The 23,399-nt window shown below is 40.6% G+C and overlaps 1 protein-coding gene across 1 annotated transcript in view; it reads right to left on the reverse strand.

The window, feature by feature from the left end:
- The window catches only part of PPP1R3F (protein phosphatase 1 regulatory subunit 3F), a 54,192-nt gene extending 32,365 nt beyond the window's left edge, over nt 1-21,827 (reverse strand). The window contains exon 1 of the mRNA XM_081321366.1: nt 20,696-21,827. Coding sequence (XP_081177492.1) covers nt 20,696-21,810 — 1,115 coding nt within the window. The 5' untranslated portion in view covers nt 21,811-21,827. The remainder of the gene's footprint in view (nt 1-20,695) is intronic.
- Nucleotides 21,828-23,399: the final 1,572 nt, after the last annotated feature.

A 23,399-nucleotide genomic window follows, 5' to 3' on the forward strand; every position in this document is an offset into this window, starting at 1 on the left:
TTTAATTTTTGTTTCTAATTTGTCTTTTGCAGTAGTTTGTTTTGTATGTTGGGCTATAATTTCTTTTTCTGTGAAGAGTGATGCAAAGAATGAGTTAAGCAGCTCTCCTTTCTCCCTACTGTCTGTTATTTCCTTGCCATCTTCTCTCTTTAGTGGACCTACAGTTTCCTTGACTTTTTTCTTGTTATTAATATGTAGAAACTTTTTTTATTGTCCGTGATTTCTGTTGCAAGTTTTTGTTCATTCTGAGCTTTTGAGTTCATCTTTGCATGTTCTGGCTGTTTGCTAATAATCAGCCTTAGTTATGTATCCCTCTTTCCATTTTTTGTACTTGTCCTTTTTGTCTTTCAGTTTGTCAGAGAGATCTTTGTGCAGCCATGCTGGTTTCTTCTTGATTTTCTTGTTTTTCTTTTTCAGTGGTATTGCGCTGGACTGGGCTTTTATGATCATATTTTTCAGTATTTCCCACACTTCTTGAGTTGTTTTATCCTTTAGGATTTTCGTTTTCATCCTAGGTTCTCTCTGAGTTTGTTAAAATCAGCTCTTTTGAAGTTTAAGACACTGGTTGGATTATTTTCTATTGCCTGCGCTTGCATTATATTGAATTCCAGTATGACGTGGTCACTTTCACCGAAGGTCCCGGCAACCTCAACTCCCTCTATCATTTCTTCTCTATTAGTAAGAATTAGGTCCACTATAGCTTTACGTCTAGTTCCCTCCTCCACCTTTTGGATGATAAAGTTGTCGGCTAAGTTGGTTAGGAATCTGTTTGATCTCCGCTGCAGAGTTGGCCTCCCAGTAGATATCTAAAATGTTCTAATTTTTTTAATGTAAGTCATCTAGAGTCATCTGGAATTGGCAGCCTCTAGATTGTGTTAAATAAATAAATACCACTCTAGTTTGTAATAGTGCAGATCCCCTTTTGAAGGAAAAGGGTGGGTTAAAGGGGGATAGGAATTATGTGAAAGAAAATAGACAGTAATATCCTAGTAGTGATGGGCATAGAGAAATAAGGTAGGGTGGCATGCTCTCAGGGAAACAATCACAATGCTTGGTTGCAGTGCAGTGTTCTAGCCCCCTGTGCTTAGCCCCAAGACCTAGTCATCAGAATTTCACTGGCCCTGGCCTCCAGCTGCTGTTACATAATACAAGGTCAGCCTACAATAATGCCTACTTTATTTTATTTTATTTATTTATATAATAATGCCTACCTCATTCATGATTTTACCCAAGATATCATACCAGTTTTGGTAAGGCATACCAGGTTAACAAGAAAAAAGTCAAGGAAACTGTAGGTCCACTAAAGAGAGAAGATGGCAAGGAAATAATAGGCAACAGGGAGAAAACAGAGCTGCTTAATTCATTCTTTGCATCAGTCTTCACGGAAAAAGAAATTATAGCCCAACATACAAAACAGTTTCGGTCGAGGTTGGTCCTCTCATCATTTTACCATTGGATGTGAAAACCCTTCTGATATGCATCACTAAAGCTGGTTTGGTGGAGAAAGGGGATTGTCTTTTGGAAATATTCCCATCTGGATTTGGCATGGGGTGCAGTGGCAGGAAATGGCTATTGTCATCCAAAAAGATTGGTGGCTTTCAGGGATTCTGCTCCAGAGACAATGGATGTGAGATCCTGTTTGTGAAGTGAGTGTTAAGATTGAGATGGGTAGCTGCAAAAGTATTAGCATAGGGTGGTACAGAGAAGAAAGTATATGGCAGCTGTGAGGGAGAAACTTATGACTGGCCCACCTTAACTCTTTTTAGTATAAAAGAGAGGGGAAAAGAAACTTTTTTGAGATTCTGTTATTATAATCCATATAATTGAAGTAGCATTCTAATAGTTCTTGCAATGTCTCTTTCCTAATCTTATTTACCACAAAAGACCACTTTACTTGCCTACTTGAGCTGCTCAATGCTATGGCCAAGTTTTTCCCCAGAGTTCCCTAGACCTATAATTCTAGGGAACTTTAAAATGCCTTCTCTGGGCTCAAGATCAGCAGCAGCTTAGAATTTCATAGATACCATGGATTAAATCTAGGTTATTGATGGCCTAGTTCACATACTAGAGTTGGGTTTTCTTTTGGAATTATAGTAACATGATCTAGAGGTGTGGATGTTGTCGTTAGTCACTCATCATGGACAGATCACTCCCTGCTGGCCTTGAAATTTTCTGTGGTTATCCATCGATGCAGGGAGAAAATACCTATTTGGTCATCCTGCCCAGGCACTTGATGGGGACTGTGGGGGTCTAGAGGGTTGTCCCTAAAGCTTTGTTGCACAGCTCAACTGAGGCCTTAGTTACTGTTTAGAATGAGCAGAAGACAATGGCTGTGGGTCAGATCATGCCTATATGGATTCTGTCATGGCCTAAGGAGTAAGATCCAAAATGTGGGCGAATTGCTACACCGTGGCAAGCAGTATTGCAGGCTAATTCTGCCGATTGCCAGCAGTTCAATCCTCACCGGCTCAAGGTTGACTCAGTCTTCCATCCTTCTGAGGTCGGTAAAATGAGGACACAGATAGTTGGGGGCAATATGCTGACTGCTTAGAGAGGGCCGTAAAGCACTATGAAGCGATATGTAAATCTAAGTGCTACTGCTATTGCTACACCAACCAATTCACCAATGACAGGCCTTTCTTCTGCCACCACCTGTTCAACCAAGCACTTCGCTCATGTGTGGTCAGTTCGATGCCTCTACAAGCCTTGCTGCAATCTCACTTCTCTGTTTCCTCCAGCACTTTCCTTGCAGCTCTCCCTCACTTCCCCACCATTGCATCTTCCGCCAAGTCCTCTCCCCAATTTGTGCTTCTTCCTAGCACCTCTATAAGCCTTACACATGACTGCCACTTGTCAACCTGCTGCATGGACATTTGCCCCCTTGGTTGAAGCCAAGACATTCTCTGTGTATGTAGATCCCAGAGAACCTCCAGACTCTGAGAAATGAAGTGGCACAAGAGACATGTAGACCATCACTGAAGAAAGAAAATATTATAGGCCAGGTTACAATACTGACACAACACTGATCAGATTTATGAATTACTTGCAGGCTTGAAACAGGGATGGTTTATGTGTCCAAGCCCTCCCTGATCTCTCAACTGCCTTTGACACCATCAATTATGGTATCCTTCTGGACCAGCTAAGGGAATTGGGAGCACTTCCCAAACAACTGTAACATTTACCCAAGAAATTACCACCACTGCCCCTCCCTGGCCCTCATCAGTCCATTTGGCTGCACTCTCCGTGGTCTATAGGCTATCGCTGCTCATGCTGGTGATGGAAAATAAGGCTCCCCCACCTGCACTGTTGCCCTGCCTCCTCTGCTGGCTCACACGAAGTGTTAATACCACTTTATAATGCCTTGATAAGAGCACACTTGGAAAACTGCATCCAGTTTTGATCACAATATAAAAAAGATGTTGATATTCTAAAAAGAGTGCAGAGAAGAGCAACAAATATGATTAGGGCAAGGCTTTTCAACCTTTTCACCCATTGTATCACTTTTAGGATATGGCAACATCCGAGTACCACCAGTTGCCTAGCAAGGTGTCAAAAACTTGATGATCAAAAAAAAGAGGAAAAAAGTGATGAAGTACAGGTAGTCCTTGACTTACAACAGTTCGCTTAGTGACTGTTTGAAGTTACAATGCCACTGAAAAAAGTGCCCCCCAAGCCATCCGTCGGCACTCTTCCTCCTGTCCGAGGTTTTCATTGTTGTGAGCATTTCTGTTGAGGATTGGCAGTGGGGGTGGGGTGGGTGTTTAGTTTTCATTCCCCCCATCTGCTGGGTGGTTGCAGCAGGTTTTGGTCACTTCATATGACCCTGGGACACTGTGACCGCCATAAATATGAATCAGTTGCCAAGCATCTGAATGTAAATCACAAGACCCTGGAGATGCTGCAATATTCCAGTTGATCAGCGCTTCTTCTGGGCTCAGCAGAAGCACCAGGATCAGCACCGAGCTCCAGCTGGAGCCTCATGCTGATCCTGGCGCTTCTACTGAGCACTGATGGCTCTGAAGCGCTGATCCTGGTGCTTCCGCTGAGCCCTGACAGCTCTGCAGCTCCAGCCATCTCTCGCTCAGGCTTGTGTGGTGCTGCCACCGGTTCAGTTCATTCCCCTCCCCCACTACCACTTTTCTAGGTTGGTCGCGTACCACCTGCCAGGTGCCAATGTACCACAAGTGGTACCCGTACCACTGGTTGAAAAGCCTTGGATTAGGGGACTGGAGGCTAAAACGGTTGCAAGAATTGGGTATGTCTAGTTTAATGAAAAGAAGGATTAGGGGTGATATGATAGCAGTGTTCCAATATCTATGGGGCTGCCACAAAGAAGAGGGGATCAACTTATTTTTCAAAGCATTTGAAGGCAGGACAGGAAGCAATGTATGGAAACTAATCAAGGAGAGAAGCAACCTACAACTAAGGAGAAATTTCCTGACAGTTAGAACAATTAATCAGTGGAACGACTCACTTCCAGAAGCTGTGGAACAATTTGCTTCCAGAAGCTGTGGATGCTCCAATATCGGAGGTTTTTAAGAAGACAATGGACAACCATTTGTCTGAAATGGTATAGGATTTCCTGCCTGAGCAGGGGGCTGGACTAGAACAGAGGTCCCAACCCCTGGGCTGTGGCCTGGTACAAGGTCGTGCAAGCGGCAGGCAGACGCACTCATGCACAAAGCTTCATTTGTGCTCGCCCGCCACTCGCATGGAACCATCACCTCTCCCCGTCGCACTACCTCTGCCAGTCCACAAAGCCAGAAAGTTTGGGGACTGCTGGGCTAGAAGACCTCTAAAGTCTCTGCTGCTCCTTGCTGGCCATGTCTTGCACACTCTCTTCAGCAGACAAGGCTCCACTACTCTGCCACATTCGGTCCATCCCAAGGTTACGCCCTTGCCCAGCACCTAGATCCCAGGCCGACAGGAGGAGGATGATGATGAAGGTCAGCTAGGGGGGTAAGTCAGGTGGAGTGTAGGGTGGTCAAAAGGGTAAAGATAGGCAGCTGGGGGGAACTGAATTAGAGGCAGTTCACACAGGGAAGATAACATGACTGTGGGATGGATGCTGCAATAGTCATAAGAGATTGGACACCCATTTGTCTGAAATGGTATAGGTTTCCTGCCTGAGCAGGGGGTTTGACTAGAAAACCTCCACGGTCCCTTCCAGTTCTGTTATTCTGTTATAAATACGGGCATGCATCCTAAGGAAAGGATGGGACCAAAGGTGGTAAGAGGCAAAAAGAGAAAAGACTGTTTTCATGTTACTAAAAATAATTCAACATGTGAGCAAACCCTCCCAAACATTTGCTAATTTTCTAATGTATTCATGCTTTTCAGCAGGGATATCTGCAGTCATGTAATGTGTACCTTCTGCCTATTTGCTCTTCCAAGTTTAAGCAACTTGACCCTAATTCAGAGGTAAGTATTTGGAAACATTTTCCCTATTAATATGATATATAATACAGCATTTCTAAATATAATGTGAACATATCGCTGTCCATATTCTTATGTAATCATACAATGACACTTGTTATAAATGCTATGCCAAACAAAACCTAAACTATATTACAGTGCGTCTACACTTGAGTGTAGTAATATTTTTTTATAAAATCTGTTGGAATAATTCAAGAATGCACAAAAACATATTAATCACATTTAATGTAGCAGAATATCTCAGATGTATTGTAAGATATCTCTGTAATTAATTGCCAAATTCTATATAGGTACCGTACAATTGAGCCCAAAATTTCTGTTGCTAAGCAAAACATTTGTTAAGTGAATTTTGCCTCATTTTATGACCTTTCTTGCCACACTTGTTAAGTGAATCACTGCAGTTGTTAATAACATGGTTGTTTAATGAATCTGGCTTCCCCATTGACTTTGCTTTTCAGAAGGTCACAGTAGGTCACAAACATGACCTCAGGACACTACAACCATCAGTTGCCAAGCATCTGAACTGTAATCACATGACCCATGGGGATGCTGCAACAATTGTAAGTGTGAAAGATGGTCACAAGTCACTTTTTCCGGTGCCATTGTAACTTTGAAAGTCACTAAACAAACTGTTGTAAGTCAAGAGTACCTGTATTGGTTTGCTTACCCCCACCTTGTCAGAAGAAAAATATTCATCAGTTTGCTCTCTATCTGTAGCTAAATATATAAGACAAGGTCTTCTCTAGAAAGATCTTCAAAATGTAACTTTAGTAATTTCGTAAACTTTGAGTAAACTTTAGTAAACTTTGAATCCTATATTTAGCACAACATCAACTCTATTTAACTTCTATCTTCAAAGGAGCTCCACCTCTGCATAAATTTTCACTCTGTCTTGAAGTGGACTTTACCTGTAAAATAACTGCTCTGGTATCCAGGTTAAGCTTCCAGTTCTATCATGTTCCAGTTCTGGGAATATGTTATTCTTCTGTTTTTAATACAAGTGTGAACCTTTCAGATATTTTTCTAGCATGGTGTATGGTAAGGAATGTTGGGAAAACAAAGTTCAAATACATCTGGAAGACCATGGTTCCCCAATCAAAAAGGGGACACCCCCCACTACTGAAACGCCTTCAACAAAAAGTCTTTACAATCTCCTTCATACCAAGCCAGGAAAGTATAATACTTATACAGAAATTGTACTTCCTCTGAGGATAAAAAAATTAAAAATCTCCTTCTGTAGTGATTGACTGGCTGGAGATAATTTTTTTCCCTTTTATTAACATGGTCTTATCCAGTCTAATACACTCCAGACATTTTAAATTACAACTTTTCATTTTTTACACAAATGATTTGAATTGGGGTATTTGTGTGCAGAGCTAATGTTACTGTTCAACTGACCATCACTCTAATTTCTAGTATATCTACACAGAAATGAATGCAAATTATCAAAAGAATATTACCCTTGCATCATTTGCGCTATAAGAAAAATATAGTGTGTCCATAAGTAAAATATAAAATATGCCTGTAAATAAAATATGTATTAAAATATATTTATATTCATATAAATAGCCCAGTTTCGAATGGTGTCCAAATAATATTGCTTATCTATTGAGCCACTAAAATAAATTTCTGGAATTACGTTCTCATTATTTATTGCTATTTTCCAATATTTAGCCAAGATTAGGAGGATCAAAAATATGCGATGGTTCCAGGCATCTGTCTGCCAAAATCTCACAGTCACTTTTATGTCAATAGTTGTGCTGAAGAAGTCCTGCGAGGAAAGAGTTGCTGGAACATGAATACAATGCTAAACTGGGGCAAAAGTGAGCTGAAATCCTGAAACTCAAGCTACTGATTGGAAAGAAAGACTAGCAAAAGTAAATATATCCTCTACTTGAATATAAATAATTTTTTAAAAAAGGACAGCAGATATCTGTGATAGGCAATAATAGGTTTGTAGCTTGTATTCTACTATTCAATGAAAAAAATGAATAGTATTTAATAAACAATATTTAATTCCTTTCTCTTCCCTGATTAGATAACAGGAGGTAAGTCACAAATTGCATACTCTTCTGTTGTCTTAAAAACACCAAGATTTGAAACATGAATCCAGATTCCCTGACATAATTAATTTAATGCAAAAGGGAATACATTTTGTTACAAAGTCTGAAATAATTTTGGGTACTGAGCTGTCCCGAGGTTACAAATTGCATTTTTTTCCCAATTTAAAAGGTATCTGCTGCAACATAAACAGGGCAAGTTGTATGCTTGGAGATTATCATTCCTGCAACTATCTTGAAGTACTTTTAGCTATGGAGGACATGGCTGTGGTCAGAAATGAGATCCATTAATTTATGACTCACACATTATACTCTTTACCCAAGGTGACTCTCACAAGGAAGCAGCTCACTGTAATGTTTAAGCCCGCAATGTGTATCACTGTCAGTTGTACAGAAAGAAAAATGCCAAGGATATCATGTGCTATAACTCTGCACCCAGTCTCTCAACCACAAGAGTATGGATGTGCTTTTTCTTCAAAGCTTTTATTAATCTTCACCCAGAACAAAATGAAGGATAGAAAACAGAAAAGCAGGTTTTATTATGATAAAGCCAGGAACACAACAAGTGGCCGATAACATCAGCATTCCTCCTTGTAGGTCTTACTTGCCTTTTTAAAGAGCCTAAAATTATTATTCACATGGACTATTATTATCATCCAAAATATTGCCAACTTGCTCAATTACTCAACAAAAGGAGCAGCACTGGAATAGAAACTGCTTTGCCATTTTTCCAAGGCAAAGAGAAATTTTTAAAAATAGAAACATTAAGAGAAAGAGAGGGAAGGAGTTCTAGAGGAAAAGTTTTAGAGAAAAGTACCACAATTTAAAAAAACAAAAACCTCTGGAATTAACTGCCACTTTCAATGCCACACAAAACCATATTGTCAGTAAATCGAAGCATATACGGTAGGAGTACATGTTAGAGGCAGAACTTTTTATAGCGTGTCTCAAATAGATATTTCACTCGAAGGTAGTATAGCGCTGTAATATATTGGTGGACAAAGTAGAAATGTGCAACTTCTTCATTCTATCTAAGGGGTTACAGGGAGCGTTCTACAGAAAGTAAGTATGGCCAGAAGAAAACAGTGAATTGACTAAATTAATTCAATGTTAAATCTAATTAATATTACATTAGTTATATGTAGCTAATGTGCTTGCCCTGAGTATTTATTCATTTCCTTCTTCTATGGCACTGAGCAGCAATTTTGGAAGAGCTGCATCCAAAACACTATAGGTTATATATTCCTGGTGCCAAGTGCCCAGAAGCAAAGGCATAGGCATAGTTACTAGTGGACTCTTGAATGCTTCAAGACACTGAAGAAATGATTCTATGATTTTCAGTCTGCTTTTTTATTCTGAATCAGGGAAAGGTCTGCTTTGTGAGATACCTGTTCACTTATGGTCACAAGTACATAATTCCACCAGTATTGGCTTCTGTCATCCATAATTTCTTTGATTGTTGTGAACCACCCAATGTTGTTGGTAATTGGGCAACATGCAACTTTAACACATTATTAGTATAACATTGCTAGAAATTACTGGCATTACTAATAAGTGTCAAGTATACATGTGCAATTAAGGCATTTATTTTGAATTGACAACTGCCTAAATCTGATGGGAAAGCAAAATTGGACTTGATCCAGAATTCAGCACATTGATAGGTAAATGGGCAAAAAAATATTTATATACTTATATACTTTATTTATTTGGCCAAGTGTGGTTAGACACATAAGGAATTTCTCTCGGGTACAGAAGCACTCAGTGTACTTGAAAAACAAATAACAACAACAACAATAACGTATACATCCAAAAAAGGGGGAAGTAAAATTAATGAATAATAATACTGCAGCCATACCCTATGGTTTAATATACATACACATTAGGCAAAAAAAAAGCAGTCACTGTGTTTTGTCAACTGTGAGAATTAGGTGTTAAATCTGCTAAGCTATGGCCATCTCGGGAGTAAAATAGTTGCCATAAACACTATTAAGACTTAAAACATTATTTATGTCCTGACCCATATTCAGGATAAATTTGATGCACCAAAATCACTTTCTGGTGGCTGAGAATCCTGGAAATTACATTCCAACGTATCTGCAGGGCTCCAGAAGGGAAGGTTAGAAGAGACTTTCCCACAATTTCTTCCCAGAACTGAAAAGTGTCACATGACAAAGCAACTTACAAAGGTCATCACTGAACCCGCACGTGAATGGTGGGTGGGGATTTCTCCTGAGAGTGAAAAATCAAGATGCAACCTACTCATTTTAAATACTAACATTAGAATAGTGACAGACCACAACGAAGAGTTGTTCCCACTAGAGAGTGGGAGATTAAATCATATCTTGCTTTTTATTTTTTAATTCTTCCGTCTACAGAGACACCTTATAAATCACATTTAAATGTTTCTGCAGACATATTTGCAACTTTTTTTAAAGTTATAAAAGTATTTTCTCTTTAGATAATAATCGGTAAATTTCCATGGTTCTTTATATATTACACTCCCAGCGTGTTTTCCTGCTTTTTAAATTGTATAAAATATGTTATATACCCTAATATACAACATGAACCATGACAAGTGGCAGAAAAATGTGTTAAATTCTTTATCTTTAAACTACCCATACATAAAATGGAATTAATAGCTACTTGAAAAGCCACTCAAGGTGTGATAGTAGCTCACTTAAAATATTTAACTCTTTCCTGCCATCTACTGGTCACCTGGATTTTTACAGCCTAGATTTGGCAGCATTGTATTATGTTTGTATTCTATTTACAACTATTTCTGTAATCCTTGTGTCAAACTGTTCTACATTTTTCTTAATGTGTGAATCTGGATGTTCATCTTCTTAATATGAACATCCATATATTGACCCTTCTCTTAAATCATATGAATTTTGCTTTAATATCCATCTGTTCCGTGAAGAGTTTGGCACTACCCACTTGTTCTAACCTATGCTGTCATGCCCTGTGTGAAGCTGTTTGCACTATATATTTAATGTGAATGAATACAGGTGGGCTCTACTTGTTTTAGTGATAATACTAAACAAATCATAGAAGCTCCTTTCAAAGTATGTTTAGGGTAGGGCTAGGCAACACATAGGGACGCGGTGGCTCAGTGGGTTAGGACGCTGAGCTTGTCGATCAGAAGGTCGGCAGTTTGGCGGGTCGAATCCCGAGTGCCGCATAACAGAGTGAGCGCCTGTTATTCGCCCCAGCTTCTGCCAACCTAGCAGTTCGAAAGCACATAAAAATACAAGTAGAAAAATAGGGTCCATTACGGTGGGAAGGTAACAGCATTCCGTGCGCCTTTGGCGTCTAGTCATGCCGGCCACATGACCACGGAGACGTCCTCGGACAAGCGCTGGCTCTTCGGCTTTGAAACGGAGATGAGCACCGGCCCCTAGAGTTGGAAACGACTAGCACGCATGTGCAGGGGAACCTTTACCTTTACCTTTAGGCAACACATATCATTGCAGCCCAAAAGCTACAGAGGGCAAGATGAGACTATAATGTGGATGAAGCTGTCTCTCAGATGCAACTGCAGGGACAGAATTTTCTTTCTTTTCCACAAGCTCTCATGCTTCTTAAAGTTCTTTTAAAACTATGTTATATGTAACTACAAACTGAAATAACTGCTACATGGAAGAAAAGAATTTTCTGGACTAAAAGAAAGTGAAATTAAAATTTCTGAGTAAAACATACAACCTCAGATATGCTGATACCACTCTGACAACTGGATATGAGGAAGATTTGAGGAATCTCTTAATCCAGCTGAAAGAAGAGAGTGCAAAAGCTATTCAATTATTTAAAAAACCTAAAATTATGTCAACATGCAATTATAACTTAATGAAAATAGGCAGAGAAGCAAGTGTAGTAGTAACAGATTTTATTTTCTTAGGCACAAAATTTTTTAGGGATGGTGACTGTGGTCATAAAATAAACAGGTATCTACCGCTTGAGAAAAAGACTGAAGATAGATCAAGACAAAATACTAATGTACAAAGATACATCATACTGACTACAAAGGTATGAACTGTCAAGGTCATGGTTCTCCCAGTTATAGCATTTAATTAGGAAAGCTGGGCTATCAGAACAGCCGAATAAAGAAAAATTATGGCTCTGAACTATGGTGCTGGAAAAAATTGTTGAGAATAACCATAAACTGTAGGAAGAATGAATAATTCAGTATTAAATGAACTAAATCCAGACTATTCATTAGAAGTACTAATAATAAAGTTAAAGCTTAAATATTTTGGGTACATAAGCAAAGACAAGAATTATTGGATGCTTAGAATGCTTGGAAAAAACAAACTGAAAAAGAGGCAACCAGAAAACAAGGTGGCTAAATACTAACAGTGTTGACACAAGCAGGAATTTAAAAAGAAGCAGTTACCAACAGACATTCCTAGTCTAGTAAGATTCATCAGGGTACACAGAAAATAGAAAACAATCAAACAACAACAACAAATTGATCGTCCAGATTTTTGCAACCCAGATTGCAAAAAGCTGCAGATTCCATCCTGACGCTGAAAACAAATTCCTGGATTAAGACTTTACTCAGCTACACTCTGACGCTTAATTCTGATTACTGAGGTAACTTTTTTGTATACAGTAGTACAAAATACAGGTGGACATTGGCTTTCTAATTAAGGCCAGCTAGATGAAGCAAGCCTAAATGATACTCATGATTCCTTTATTGTTGCCAAGGACTTGCAAAGTTATCCAGAAGAGCAGGAATGATGGTGAGTAGCCTGAAGGCTAAATTCTATGAAGAATGGTTAAGAGTATGGTATGTTTTCCCTAAAGAGCAGAAAGCTAAATGTGACACAACAGCAGTATTACAGTACAATGTCACATGAAAGGATGTCTACGCCATAAAAACCTCTAAGGAAACTGACAAGGAAACCAAAACCCAGAGCAAACCTAAGCAATATCCATTTAGAGCTAATTGCATAAAATACTTGTATTAGCAACATAGAATAGTGACAAACCTCCCAATGAGATTACATTTTTAATTACATTTTTAATTAAAAATTGCATTTTTAATTTTTAATTCATTGGATAATATACAAAAGTGTCAAGAGGAATAATATCCCATACCTTTTCATGCTCATCTCCATCATGGCACCTGTAGGCACCAAAAGTATTCAAGGACAACCTTACCTTCCATAGAGACCTCCATGCCTCACCTTAAAAACTTTTTTTTTTATTAAAAAGTTTTAACATACAATTTTTCCCTTAAAAAATCCCCCCTCCCCCACCCTTCTCCCTCCCCCCCTTCCTCTCCCCCCTCCCCCCCTCCCCCCCCCCGACTTCCCAGAGCTAAATACAAGGTATATATAAAAAAAACAATCGTAAACAACCATATACTAACAACCATAAACTCTAAAATCTATCACTCTCTAGCTTATATAGGATAAAACAAACCTTAATAATATTAAATATATATAAAAAAAACTAATATAGAAAAAAAAACAAAGAAAGAAGACTTATTCACATATAAAACTTCTTAACCCTATACTTATTCTGAATAAACTCAAGCCATTTTCTTCCTTCCATAATATAGCGTTCCTGCAAGTAATCTTTCAAATAGGCCGAAATCTTCGCCATTTCAACCAGGTCTTTATCCAAAAAGCCTTAACCTTTTTACAAGTCCATCATATATGAAAATATGAAAATATATTACGTCTTCATCAGCGCACCTCCAACATTTAGGCTAATAATTCAGATACATGCTTAACTTTTTAAAATCTAAATACCATCTTTAAAACATTTTGTAAAAATTCTCTCTTAGATTTCAAACTTGTATAAATTTTACATTCCTCACCCAAATCTTTTCCCACCTCCCACTACTTGGCTGTAAGTACGTTGTGAAAGTTCCATAGACTTCTGCTGATCTTGTTCTTTTATCTTTTTTGATCGTTTTAAAGCAGCACGCGTCACCCTCTGTTCTCTGGGATCATCCAAAAGTGTTGTAACTTGATCTCCTCCAGCACCATTCTCCTCTATCTGTCCATCTTCAGCCTCTTGATGTTCTCCTTCTCCAGATCTCTTTGCAGCTTCCATAAGTGTTAATGGGGTTGCTTTTAAAAGATTATTATAAAAATCACACGCTTGCATCACAGTAACCAGACGGTACCTTTTACCTTCATGCATCACCGTCAACCCATCTGGGATCTCCCATCTGAACCTTATATCTCGTTGCTTAAGCTCTTGCACAAGAAATGTAAAATCCTTCCTTCTCCTTAAAATCTTTGGAGGAATTTCTTTTAAAACCAGAACTTCTTGACCAGCAATCACGACTTTAGTATTATAGGCAGCTCGTATAACTTCATCTCTAATTTCCCTTTTTGCAAAATAAACCACCACATCTCTAGGCAACTTTCTCTGTCTAGCAATCCATGAGTTCACACGAAACACTTTATCCATGCCTCCTTTTATTTCAGATGCTGGCTGATTCAATACCACTTCGAGGGCCTCAGAAACCAGCTGCTTTAGATCTTCCTTAATATTCTCCTTTAAACCTCTGATTCTAATGGCAAACTGCATCTGGAAATATTGAGCAAGACTCAATTCTCTATCCATTTTGCCTCTTAAATCTTCATTCTCCAATACTTTTGCTTCTAATATGGCATTCTTTTGAGTCAAATCTTCCACTTTTTCATCCAAATCTTCCACACATTCAGCCACTTTATACACTGAAGACAAAATGTCTACCTTCATCACCCTGAACTTCTGTTCCATCCTCTCCTCCATTCTCTCCTCCAACTTCTTCAATTTCTCCTCCATCTGTGCAAATTTATCACCCATTGATTCCAAAATTGATTCCAAAATTACCTGGGTATGTTTTTCAAGAGCATCTTGTAAGTCCTTCAATGTCATCAGGAGGATGCAATGCCTGCAATGATGATTGTTGCACCGGAGAAGTTCCAGCACTCCGAAGAGTTTTAGGGGGAGGTTTAGCCGCCATCTTTTACTTTCAATTGTGACGCACTTTCACTTAAAGTTTAAAAAGTCCATCAAGCTCGAGAGTAAAATAAAATAATCCTCTTCACCTTTTCCTCTTGTACCGCTCTGCCTGCTCTTTTTATTCCATAGTCCTTCCTTCAGGCAGGGGTGGTCGCAGACGCCTGGCTCTGCTCCATGAAGTCAGGAGCAGAGGCGCTGGCCAGCTGGGAGCGACCCAGGCTACAGGGGAGTTCGATCCTTCGGCCGCCCAAGCTGCAAGCTCAGGCGGCCCCGGAGAACTCGACCCCTACCTGGGGCCTCACCCCCTCCTCTTCTCCCGAGGAGGGGGCTTCAAATTCGCCCGAACAGCTGATCGGCGCTGTTTCGGGCGAAAATCACTCAGCTGAGCCGCGGGCAGCCCGGGAAGGCTGTCTCCGGCGCCGCGCAGCCACCGGAAGTCGCCTCACCTTAAAAACTTTTTTTAAAAATGATTTCACTGAAAAAAGAGAACCTGATATGCTTCAAGGCAAAGTCTCAATCAAAAACATACTTATTTCTGGCCATGTTTCTGGGTCCTGGTCATATGGTGGAGGTCTTTCCAGAACATAAAGCTAAGGGATAGAAAATGCAATTATCTATTTATAAAGTTGCTCACCTACCAGGAAAAATGACTGAAATAAATAAAATATAGGAATTATCCTGGGACTCTAGAATGAGTAACTGAGAGTACGAGATCAATTTGCCTCCTAGTAAATTCCACCAGGAATTCCAGCATTGTAGTTAGAATGAAAAATCAAATAAAAACAAAACACCATGGAAGAAGACAATGGAAAATCACTTCTATTGTTATCAAGAAACTATGGAAAATAGCTGTATGGTATCCATATACTCATTAGGAACTGAGATTAACTTGAAAAATGTGGCACCAGTTTTGCAACAGTGCAACATGTCTGAAAATCCACACACCAGCCCTCAAAGTCAGTGAGGTCCATGAGATAATGGGTTATGATTTTAGAAGTAATACCGAGGACTTTATCTGAAGGATCCCAAACTACCACAACAAACCTATGCCTAGGCAAGGAAACACCTTTCCTCAAATATAATTACAACATGGCAAAACAATAGCTGAGTCCCTCTTATCATTCACACTGAATGCAACAAATACAAAATTGTTAAATTTCAGACTCCCTTTAAATTTTAACATTTCCTAAGGAGGTGGGGGAGAATCTACATTTCTATCTAGCACTTCACATGGAGACAGAATAATACTCATGATAAATGGACCCCGAGTGTTCAACCTCCTCTAGTCTTCACCAGACAGAAAAGTGCTATAACATAAATGCTACACTGAATTTAGAACACAGAACTGTGGAATTAGTACATTTTATCCATCTTGTAATGTATGTTTTTATTATTTCTTTATAAAACAAGGTACCCAGAGTCTTGGGGAGGCAGGCAGGCAAGATCATTCTTCCCCATTTTCCCCATGTTCTGCTCTTTATGTGGGGTTCTGTACCCATTGACAAACCTATTCCATGGTTCCCTTAGTATGTTTGTAAGAAAACTTTCTTGGACTGATCATTATTCACGAGCACATAATTACCCATAAGGAAGTCTGCCTTAAGTCAAACTTCTCTTAACAACCCTAGTGGGAGTGCCTTCCTTTCTCCTGGACCAACAACTAAGAGAACAATCTGCAGCTATGTTTATTGCTTCCCCGTATCAAATTCTAGCTACCTAAGCACACGCTTTATGCCTTGTATTTTAAGAACATAAGTGGAGGGAAAAATCCTCCTAACTACACACATTAAATAAATGGAATATGGTCTATGTCAGTATCATAAGAATCAGATATGTTGCTTCCAGACTAGAACTACTTAAGGCTACTAAGCAATTTTTATACAGCATTTAGTATAATATTCAACAATTTCCCATATCTAGTGGGTTTTCTTCTCTTTCCTTTTGGTCATAGGTAAATCTGATTCAGCAATGGTCTTTCCAGGTTCTATCCATTGTGTTCCTTCCTGTTAAAAGTATAGAAAGATCAATCACCAACAACCTCTTAACTGATCTTTGAATGGGCTCTCTAAAGCAATGCAACTTTTAACTACTGGCCCTATCGGTTGAGGAAATGGAACCAGATATCACAGAGGAGGAAGTAGTGTGAGCATCAATCAGTTGCCTAACCGCAAAGCCCCAGGAGTTGATGGAATTCCTGCAGAATTGCTGTGACCAGTGCCAACAAAAGCACCGACAGCACTGTATGGAAGTCTAGTCACTGGCCAAAAGAATGGAAAAGGTCAATATTTATCCCAAAAACAAAGAAAGGTGATACAAAAGACCATTCCAACCACCAAACCATAGCCTTGATACCACATGAGTAAAACTGTCTTGAAGATAATTTAGCAAGGTTTGAATTCAACTGCCAATAGGGAACTATCTGATGTACGAGCAGAATTTCAGAAAGGAATGTGTGATCATATTGCCAATCTATGTTGGATGGTGGAAAAAGCAAAGGAATACCAAAAATACCTCTACATGTGCTTCGTTGACTATCCAAAAGCCTTCGATTGTGTTGACCATGACAAGTTTGGAACTGCCTGAAAGAACTGGGAATATCACCACACCACATTCAGCTCATTCAGTCATTGTACTCTGACCAGGCAGCCATTGTAAGAATGGAATATGGAGACACAAATTGGTTCAGAATTGAAAAAGGCATTTGGCAAGGTTGAATCTTGTCACCTATACCAGGAGTTCCCAACCCCCAGTACTGGGCCAGGGCATGCCAGCAACTGGTCCGCACAAACAAGCAAAGCCCCATTCACTGGATGCAGGTAGCACACAATACCATGTACCCTCTGGTCTGCAGAAAAACCTCTCTCCATGGAATGAGTGTCCCTGGTGCCCAAAAGGGACACCTATACTATCTGACCTATACTATCCAACATGTACACAAAAGTAGTTATGAGAAATGCATATTCGTAGGAATCTACTATTGGGGTTACAACTGGTGGTAGGAATATCAACAATCTCTGATATGCAGATGATACAACATTGCTCGTGGAAAGCAAGAAGGATCTGGAGTGGTTAATCCTGAGAGTCAAAAATGAAAGTGAATAATTTGAACTGCACCTTAACGTCAAGAAAACAAAGATAATGACAACTGTAGAGAACACACAGGTCAGAGTGCAGAGTGACAATGAGACCATCGAAACAGTAAAGAAATTCATCTTCCTGGACTCTAAAATCAACCAATGTCTAGCATGAATAACATCTGAAAGAGTAAAGACATCAGCCTCGCAACCAAATGCAGACTAATTAACCCAATAATTTTTCCAATTACTACTTATGGCCGCAAAACGTGAACTCTAGAAAAGGGAGATAGAAAAAGGATGCATTTGAAGTGTGGTGCTGGAGCAACTATTACACATCCTATGAACTGCAAAAGTAAAGTCCTAGACAGAACCTCACTAAAAATATCACCTGAAGCCAAGATCATCAAATAGAAGCTGTCATACTTTGGTCATGTTATAAGAGCTGACTCACTTGAAAAGTCAGTCGTGTTGAGTGTAATCAGCGGAAAAAGGAGAAGGGGCCGCCCTAGAACCCACTGGCTGGACATTATAAAAGATAACACTGGGATGACCATGGCGGATGTGAAGGAGGCAGTGCGAGACAGAGGGGCATGGAGAGCGCTGATCCATAGAGTGGCCAAGAATCAGATACGACTAAATGGCTGACAACAATGACTATGGGTTGAGGAGATAATCCCGTCACAATCAACAAAAAACACAAATATGGACAAAACCAGCAAACAGAAAATCTTTAAGTGCAAAGAAGGATTAAAAGTTTCAGTAGTGTTCTGTCTAGGCCAGGGGTAGGCAACCTCGGCTCTTTTATGACTCATGGACCTCAACTCCCAGAATTCCTGAGTCAGCTATGCTGACTCAGGAATTCTGGGAGTTGAAGTCCATGAGTCATAAAAGAGCCGAGGTTGCCTACCCCTGGTCTAGGCTGATGCTGATGCTAAAAAACAGTGTATTCCTCCTCCCATGTCTAGATTCAAGTGTCCATAACAGTGTTAAAATATACCTGAGAACAAAAAAATACTAGGCTACCAAATTTTAGTGATTTTTCACAATTTTTCCCAAGATACGTCTGTGAACAAAATAAGGCAATTCCAGGGAAAAAAAAGGCTACTGCAGAATCAGTTAGATGGGAAAAGCTATGGAATGCTATGCTTATAAAATATACACCACTGGTGATTATCACTTGTTGGTGACAATCTTCTTTATTACAGTACATAGAAAAGGAGTTGTGCTTATGTCGGTTCTCAGTTCTGGTCTAGAGAGGACTGTTTTCACAAATGGCACTGAAAGGAACAAACTCACTTGCTGTGTACACACCAATATTTCTTGCATCATAATAAAAAAAAATCTTTCCTATAGTGAGACAATATGTCGTTGGATCAAAATAAGGTACTCAGAAATTGACAATTCAGTATTCTTAGTGACACATGAAAAACTCCTGCACAGTTCATTAGGTAAAGTGAGCAAGATTGTGTCAGTCAGAAAATCTGGGAATATCAGTAAGCATAAAAGATCTAGACAGGAAGCTATAAAATGGTGGTAGTTCATATAAACCCCTGCCATGACAGTGAATTGGTACAGTCCCTATATAGATTTACTTCTGAAATAAAAAATAGTTCTAAGAAACCAGAACCAGTCAGAGACCAAGATGCATACAGGTAGTCCTTGACTTATGGTCACATTTGGGACGAGAACTTAGTGATATAATCACTAAGTGCCCAATTTGATGACCTTTTTTGCTGTACTCATTAAGCAAATCACAGAGTTGTTAAGCAAATCTGACTTCCCCCATTGACTTTGCTTGTTGGGAGACCAGTTAAGGTGGTTACAAATGGTGATCATATGACTTGGGAGACTGCAACAAACGTAAATACATGCTGGTTGCCAAGCACCTGAATTTTGAACATGTGCCTGTGTAGACATTGCACCAGCCATAAGTGCGAGGATCAGTTGTAACTCACTATTTTTAGCCCCATTGCAACTTTGACAATCATTAAACAAAGGGTCATGAGAATTACCTGTATGTGCATATTTTTTAAGCAATCCATGTTGATACGTTTGTGGCTGGAAACAGCGCTGCATGTGCAGCAGTCTGCTTTACTGCATACATAAAGGTAGGGAACCTCCCATAAAACATTTTTATTTTTTTTAATAATCTGAATACAAATTACTACAGTATGCATTTGCCTTAGAATAGTCCTCTTCAACTTTCTCTTTTTAAATCTTCACACTTTCTATAATTAGCAAAATGATGCTTTCTGGATCATGTGTGAAAATATCTTGAGGATTAACTGAAATGGGACAGGATGAATCTCACACCTTCTGTGCTGATTGCATTATCTTTAGTGACACCCATCTCACATTATGAGAATGTTTATATATCAGGGTAAAACAAAAAAGTTCCAAGAATTCTGTCATGGTGAATATGTGTCTTTTCATTAAGCCACTTTTAACTTTTTACTAACAGAAATACCTTAAATCCAAATATTTCTCCTTATTTATTACTGTTCCATCGTTGCTGATTCCTGACTTCAGCCTGATTACAGAGACATATCCCAAAGGTTATTCATACATCACACACACACACACACACACACACACACACACACACACACAAATCACTGTTCAGGCACTCCCACTAGCAGGAGGACTCAAGGAAGAGGGATTAAGCAGCATGCATCAGCACTCTTTTTCCTTCATAGTAAACTAGATTTCTTTGGAATGCTGGTTTCTATCACATCAGAGTACAACTCATGAGTGTCATTTGCATAACTGAAGGAAACAGAATCTAGAAAATGGGCAAGAATTTGAAATAAACTTCTCTTTAGTTCCTAAATTAAATAACACTTTTTTCTTGTCCATTTGTGTTGTTAGCCTATGAAAGGTTCAAGGTACCTGAAAAAGAGACATAGATTAACTGATAATATAATATTAGCTAAAAAAATGCCCTAGATATAAATTCTATGGGAATGGAATAGAAGAGCAAAGATACTCAGGTCTTGGAGTAGAACTACAGCTCACTACATTCTTTGGGGTCGATGGGAGTTGTAGGCCAATTGTTCTGGAGGGCACTGCATTGAAGAAAGTTAGATTACAAGAATGGAACTGAAAACTCAAGAGATGCACTTTCTTCAAGTATATGAAGGGCACTGAAAGCATTACCTGATTTTGACTGGCCTCATACAGCTCTTGAGCCGCCGTGATTCACGTTCTTTAGAAGACCTCATGGGTAGAATTTGGGTAGTCGCTGCCCCCTTCAGTACCACACTATAATTCTTGCCCTGATTATTGGCCCAGTAAACTCCTTCTTCGGTCTGATAGCGCACCACAAAATCAAGCCGGGCTCCTTCTTCTTCCTCATCTTCCTCATCCTCATCGCCAAACTCCAGACGGAAGGCAAAGCGGTCAGTCAGGCCTCCATCTGGCGAGCCTCCTGGAATATAGAGGGCGGGGTAATCCCGGTGACTTTGCCACCGGTCTTTGCTGGCCCGCACATGCACAGCCTTGTGGTAAGAAATGTTGAGCACACGCACAGTACCACAAAGCACTCGTGGCTCTCCAGGCTCTGGTGGCAAAACTTCTTCCAATTCTACCTTGGCCTGGCGCAGCCGTTCAAGCTTCTCATCCTCATCTTGCCCCACTGGTTGCAACACAAAAGATGGCAAAAGGTAGGGGGTGGCTGTGGAGGGAGGGAGGCAGGCCAAGGAAGGCACCACCTCAGGGGGAGACCCTGGAGAAGGTGGGGGCCAAGGCTGGTAGCGCCGCCAGCGTGCCAAGGGCAAGCCCAAGGCATCAGCAAACAGCACATGCCGGCCTGCGGTGTGCGGAGAGGGCTCCTCCATGGGGGTGGCAGATGCAGTGGCATGTTGGGAAAACAATCCAGGGTGCCCTTGAGCATGCTGGGAGGGGAGCCCTCGGCAGTCCTGCACTGCATGCTGGGAAGGTGGCCCAGGCAGGCCTGGGGGATGCTGAGAGAGTGGCCTGGCCAAGCAAGGGTGCTGGTGGTGCCCATCATCCTCCCCGTCGTCCTCTGACGAAGAGCAGCTCTCTGGGGCGTTGGGGTGCTGAGGCCTGGGGACCGGGGAGGAGCGTGGCATGAGAGCCCGGGCTGGGGGATCTTCCTCCTCCTCCTCCTCCTCCTCTCCGTCTTCTTCTTCGTCGTCTTCCTCCTCCTCCTCCTCCTCCTCCTCCTCCTCCTCGGCCGCCTCCCGAGTGAGAGGCAAGGGAGGCTGTGGCGGCGGCGGCGGGGAGGAGGAGGAGCCCCCCGCGCGAGCCATGGCGGGCGGCTGGGAGGACGGCGGACTAGCGGCGCAGACAGCGGCTGCTGCTATTGCCGAAGCTGCCGGGCGGGGGGCGGAGGACGACGACGACGACGACGACGACGACAGAGAGCCGGGGTGGAGCGAGCCGGGAGAGGGAGGTGGAGCGAGCAGAGCAAGCCGAGGAACGCGGGAGTCGCAGGCTGGTGTCAGGCAGGCTAGCGGCTGGGCCAATCGGAAAGCAGAGCGTAAAGTGGGGGGAAAGACCCTCTTCTCCTTTACCCGAGAAAAGCCCGCAGGCGGGCGACCCTAGCCGGCAGCAAAGCAGGCGAGTCCGAAGCGGATCTATGCCCGCCGACAGGCAGAGAGGGGAGGAAAGGCTGCGCGCACGGCGTCGCTTCCCTCCTCCCGAGCCCCCTCTGGTCGGATGAACTCATCGTGGCTGACGGAAAGCCAAGAACGCAATTTGAGCTTGATTGGTTGTGGAGGGCGCTTATTTTATAATCTCCGAACATCTGTCGGAGAGAAAGCGGTGAGGAAAGAAAATAATATCAGCCGTGCATACGTGCGCCTGCATTTTTACACCAGGACGTAGATCTAAGACGAGGGAAAGTGGCAGCGTAGCCTATCCCAGGAAAGACCCTCTTGATCCCGTGTACAGTCTCTCGGGGTGTTTTTTTAAAAAGGATTTCTTTATCCCAGACCTTGCGAAATGAAACTAGAATATCATATAAATAATAGCCGTTGCGTTATCCTCACCTGTAATAAATGCATGCTTTTTATTGCACGACATTGTTTGTTCAAAATAAAAGTGTTACAAATCCAGTACTGTATGGGGAAGTACATTCACTAGATCCAGTTCTCAATCAGGTTGATCCGAAATACTTTTAACCCTACTGTATATGTGGCGTATAAATTCCAGGATTAAATTCATATTTATTGGATGACAGTTTAAATTAAATTAAATATGGTTTACTTGAACATTTTAAAGTATATCCAAAATGATTATTTAAAATGTATCAGTACCGTTCAGATACTAGTATGATAAAAACAGCAGCCTGGGTTGCAAAATTTGTAAATTGATATGCATAGACATGCCGTAATATTGTATCAAATAATTTTTATCTTTATTTTTTGCATTAGCACATTATGTAAGGAAGCAAAAAAGGGATTGTTTTCTCAAGGAAGGAATGTCACTTGGAAAAACGGCCTTCACCATTTGCCCATCACGGGAAAACTAATAGATTTGTTAAAACAACACTTCTTGGTTGACATAAGTGTGGAACCTCCCTCCCTCCCTCCACTTCATATAGAATGGAATAATACATCAGGTTTCATCACTGCTAGTTTTTAAATAGTTTTGTTCGGTATATAGGAAAAAATAATTAAAATAAACATAGTAGTGTTAAAATATTCTTCCCAATGAATTAACCTAGAAGTTTATAAAATGGTTAAGGTTATAGACAACACCAAATTATTAAAAAAGTTAAAAGGAATAAGGTAGCAAAGAATTGGAAAAGGACTCAATGGCAGAATAAGTATTTAACAAATGTGGTTCCACACATATGTATAAAGCAGAAAAGGAAAGATTTTTCTTCCTCAAGCTA

This window comes from Vipera berus (assembly GCF_964194415.1).
Source record: "Vipera berus genome assembly, chromosome: 2".
NCBI classification, from domain to species: Eukaryota; Metazoa; Chordata; class Lepidosauria; order Squamata; family Viperidae; genus Vipera; species Vipera berus.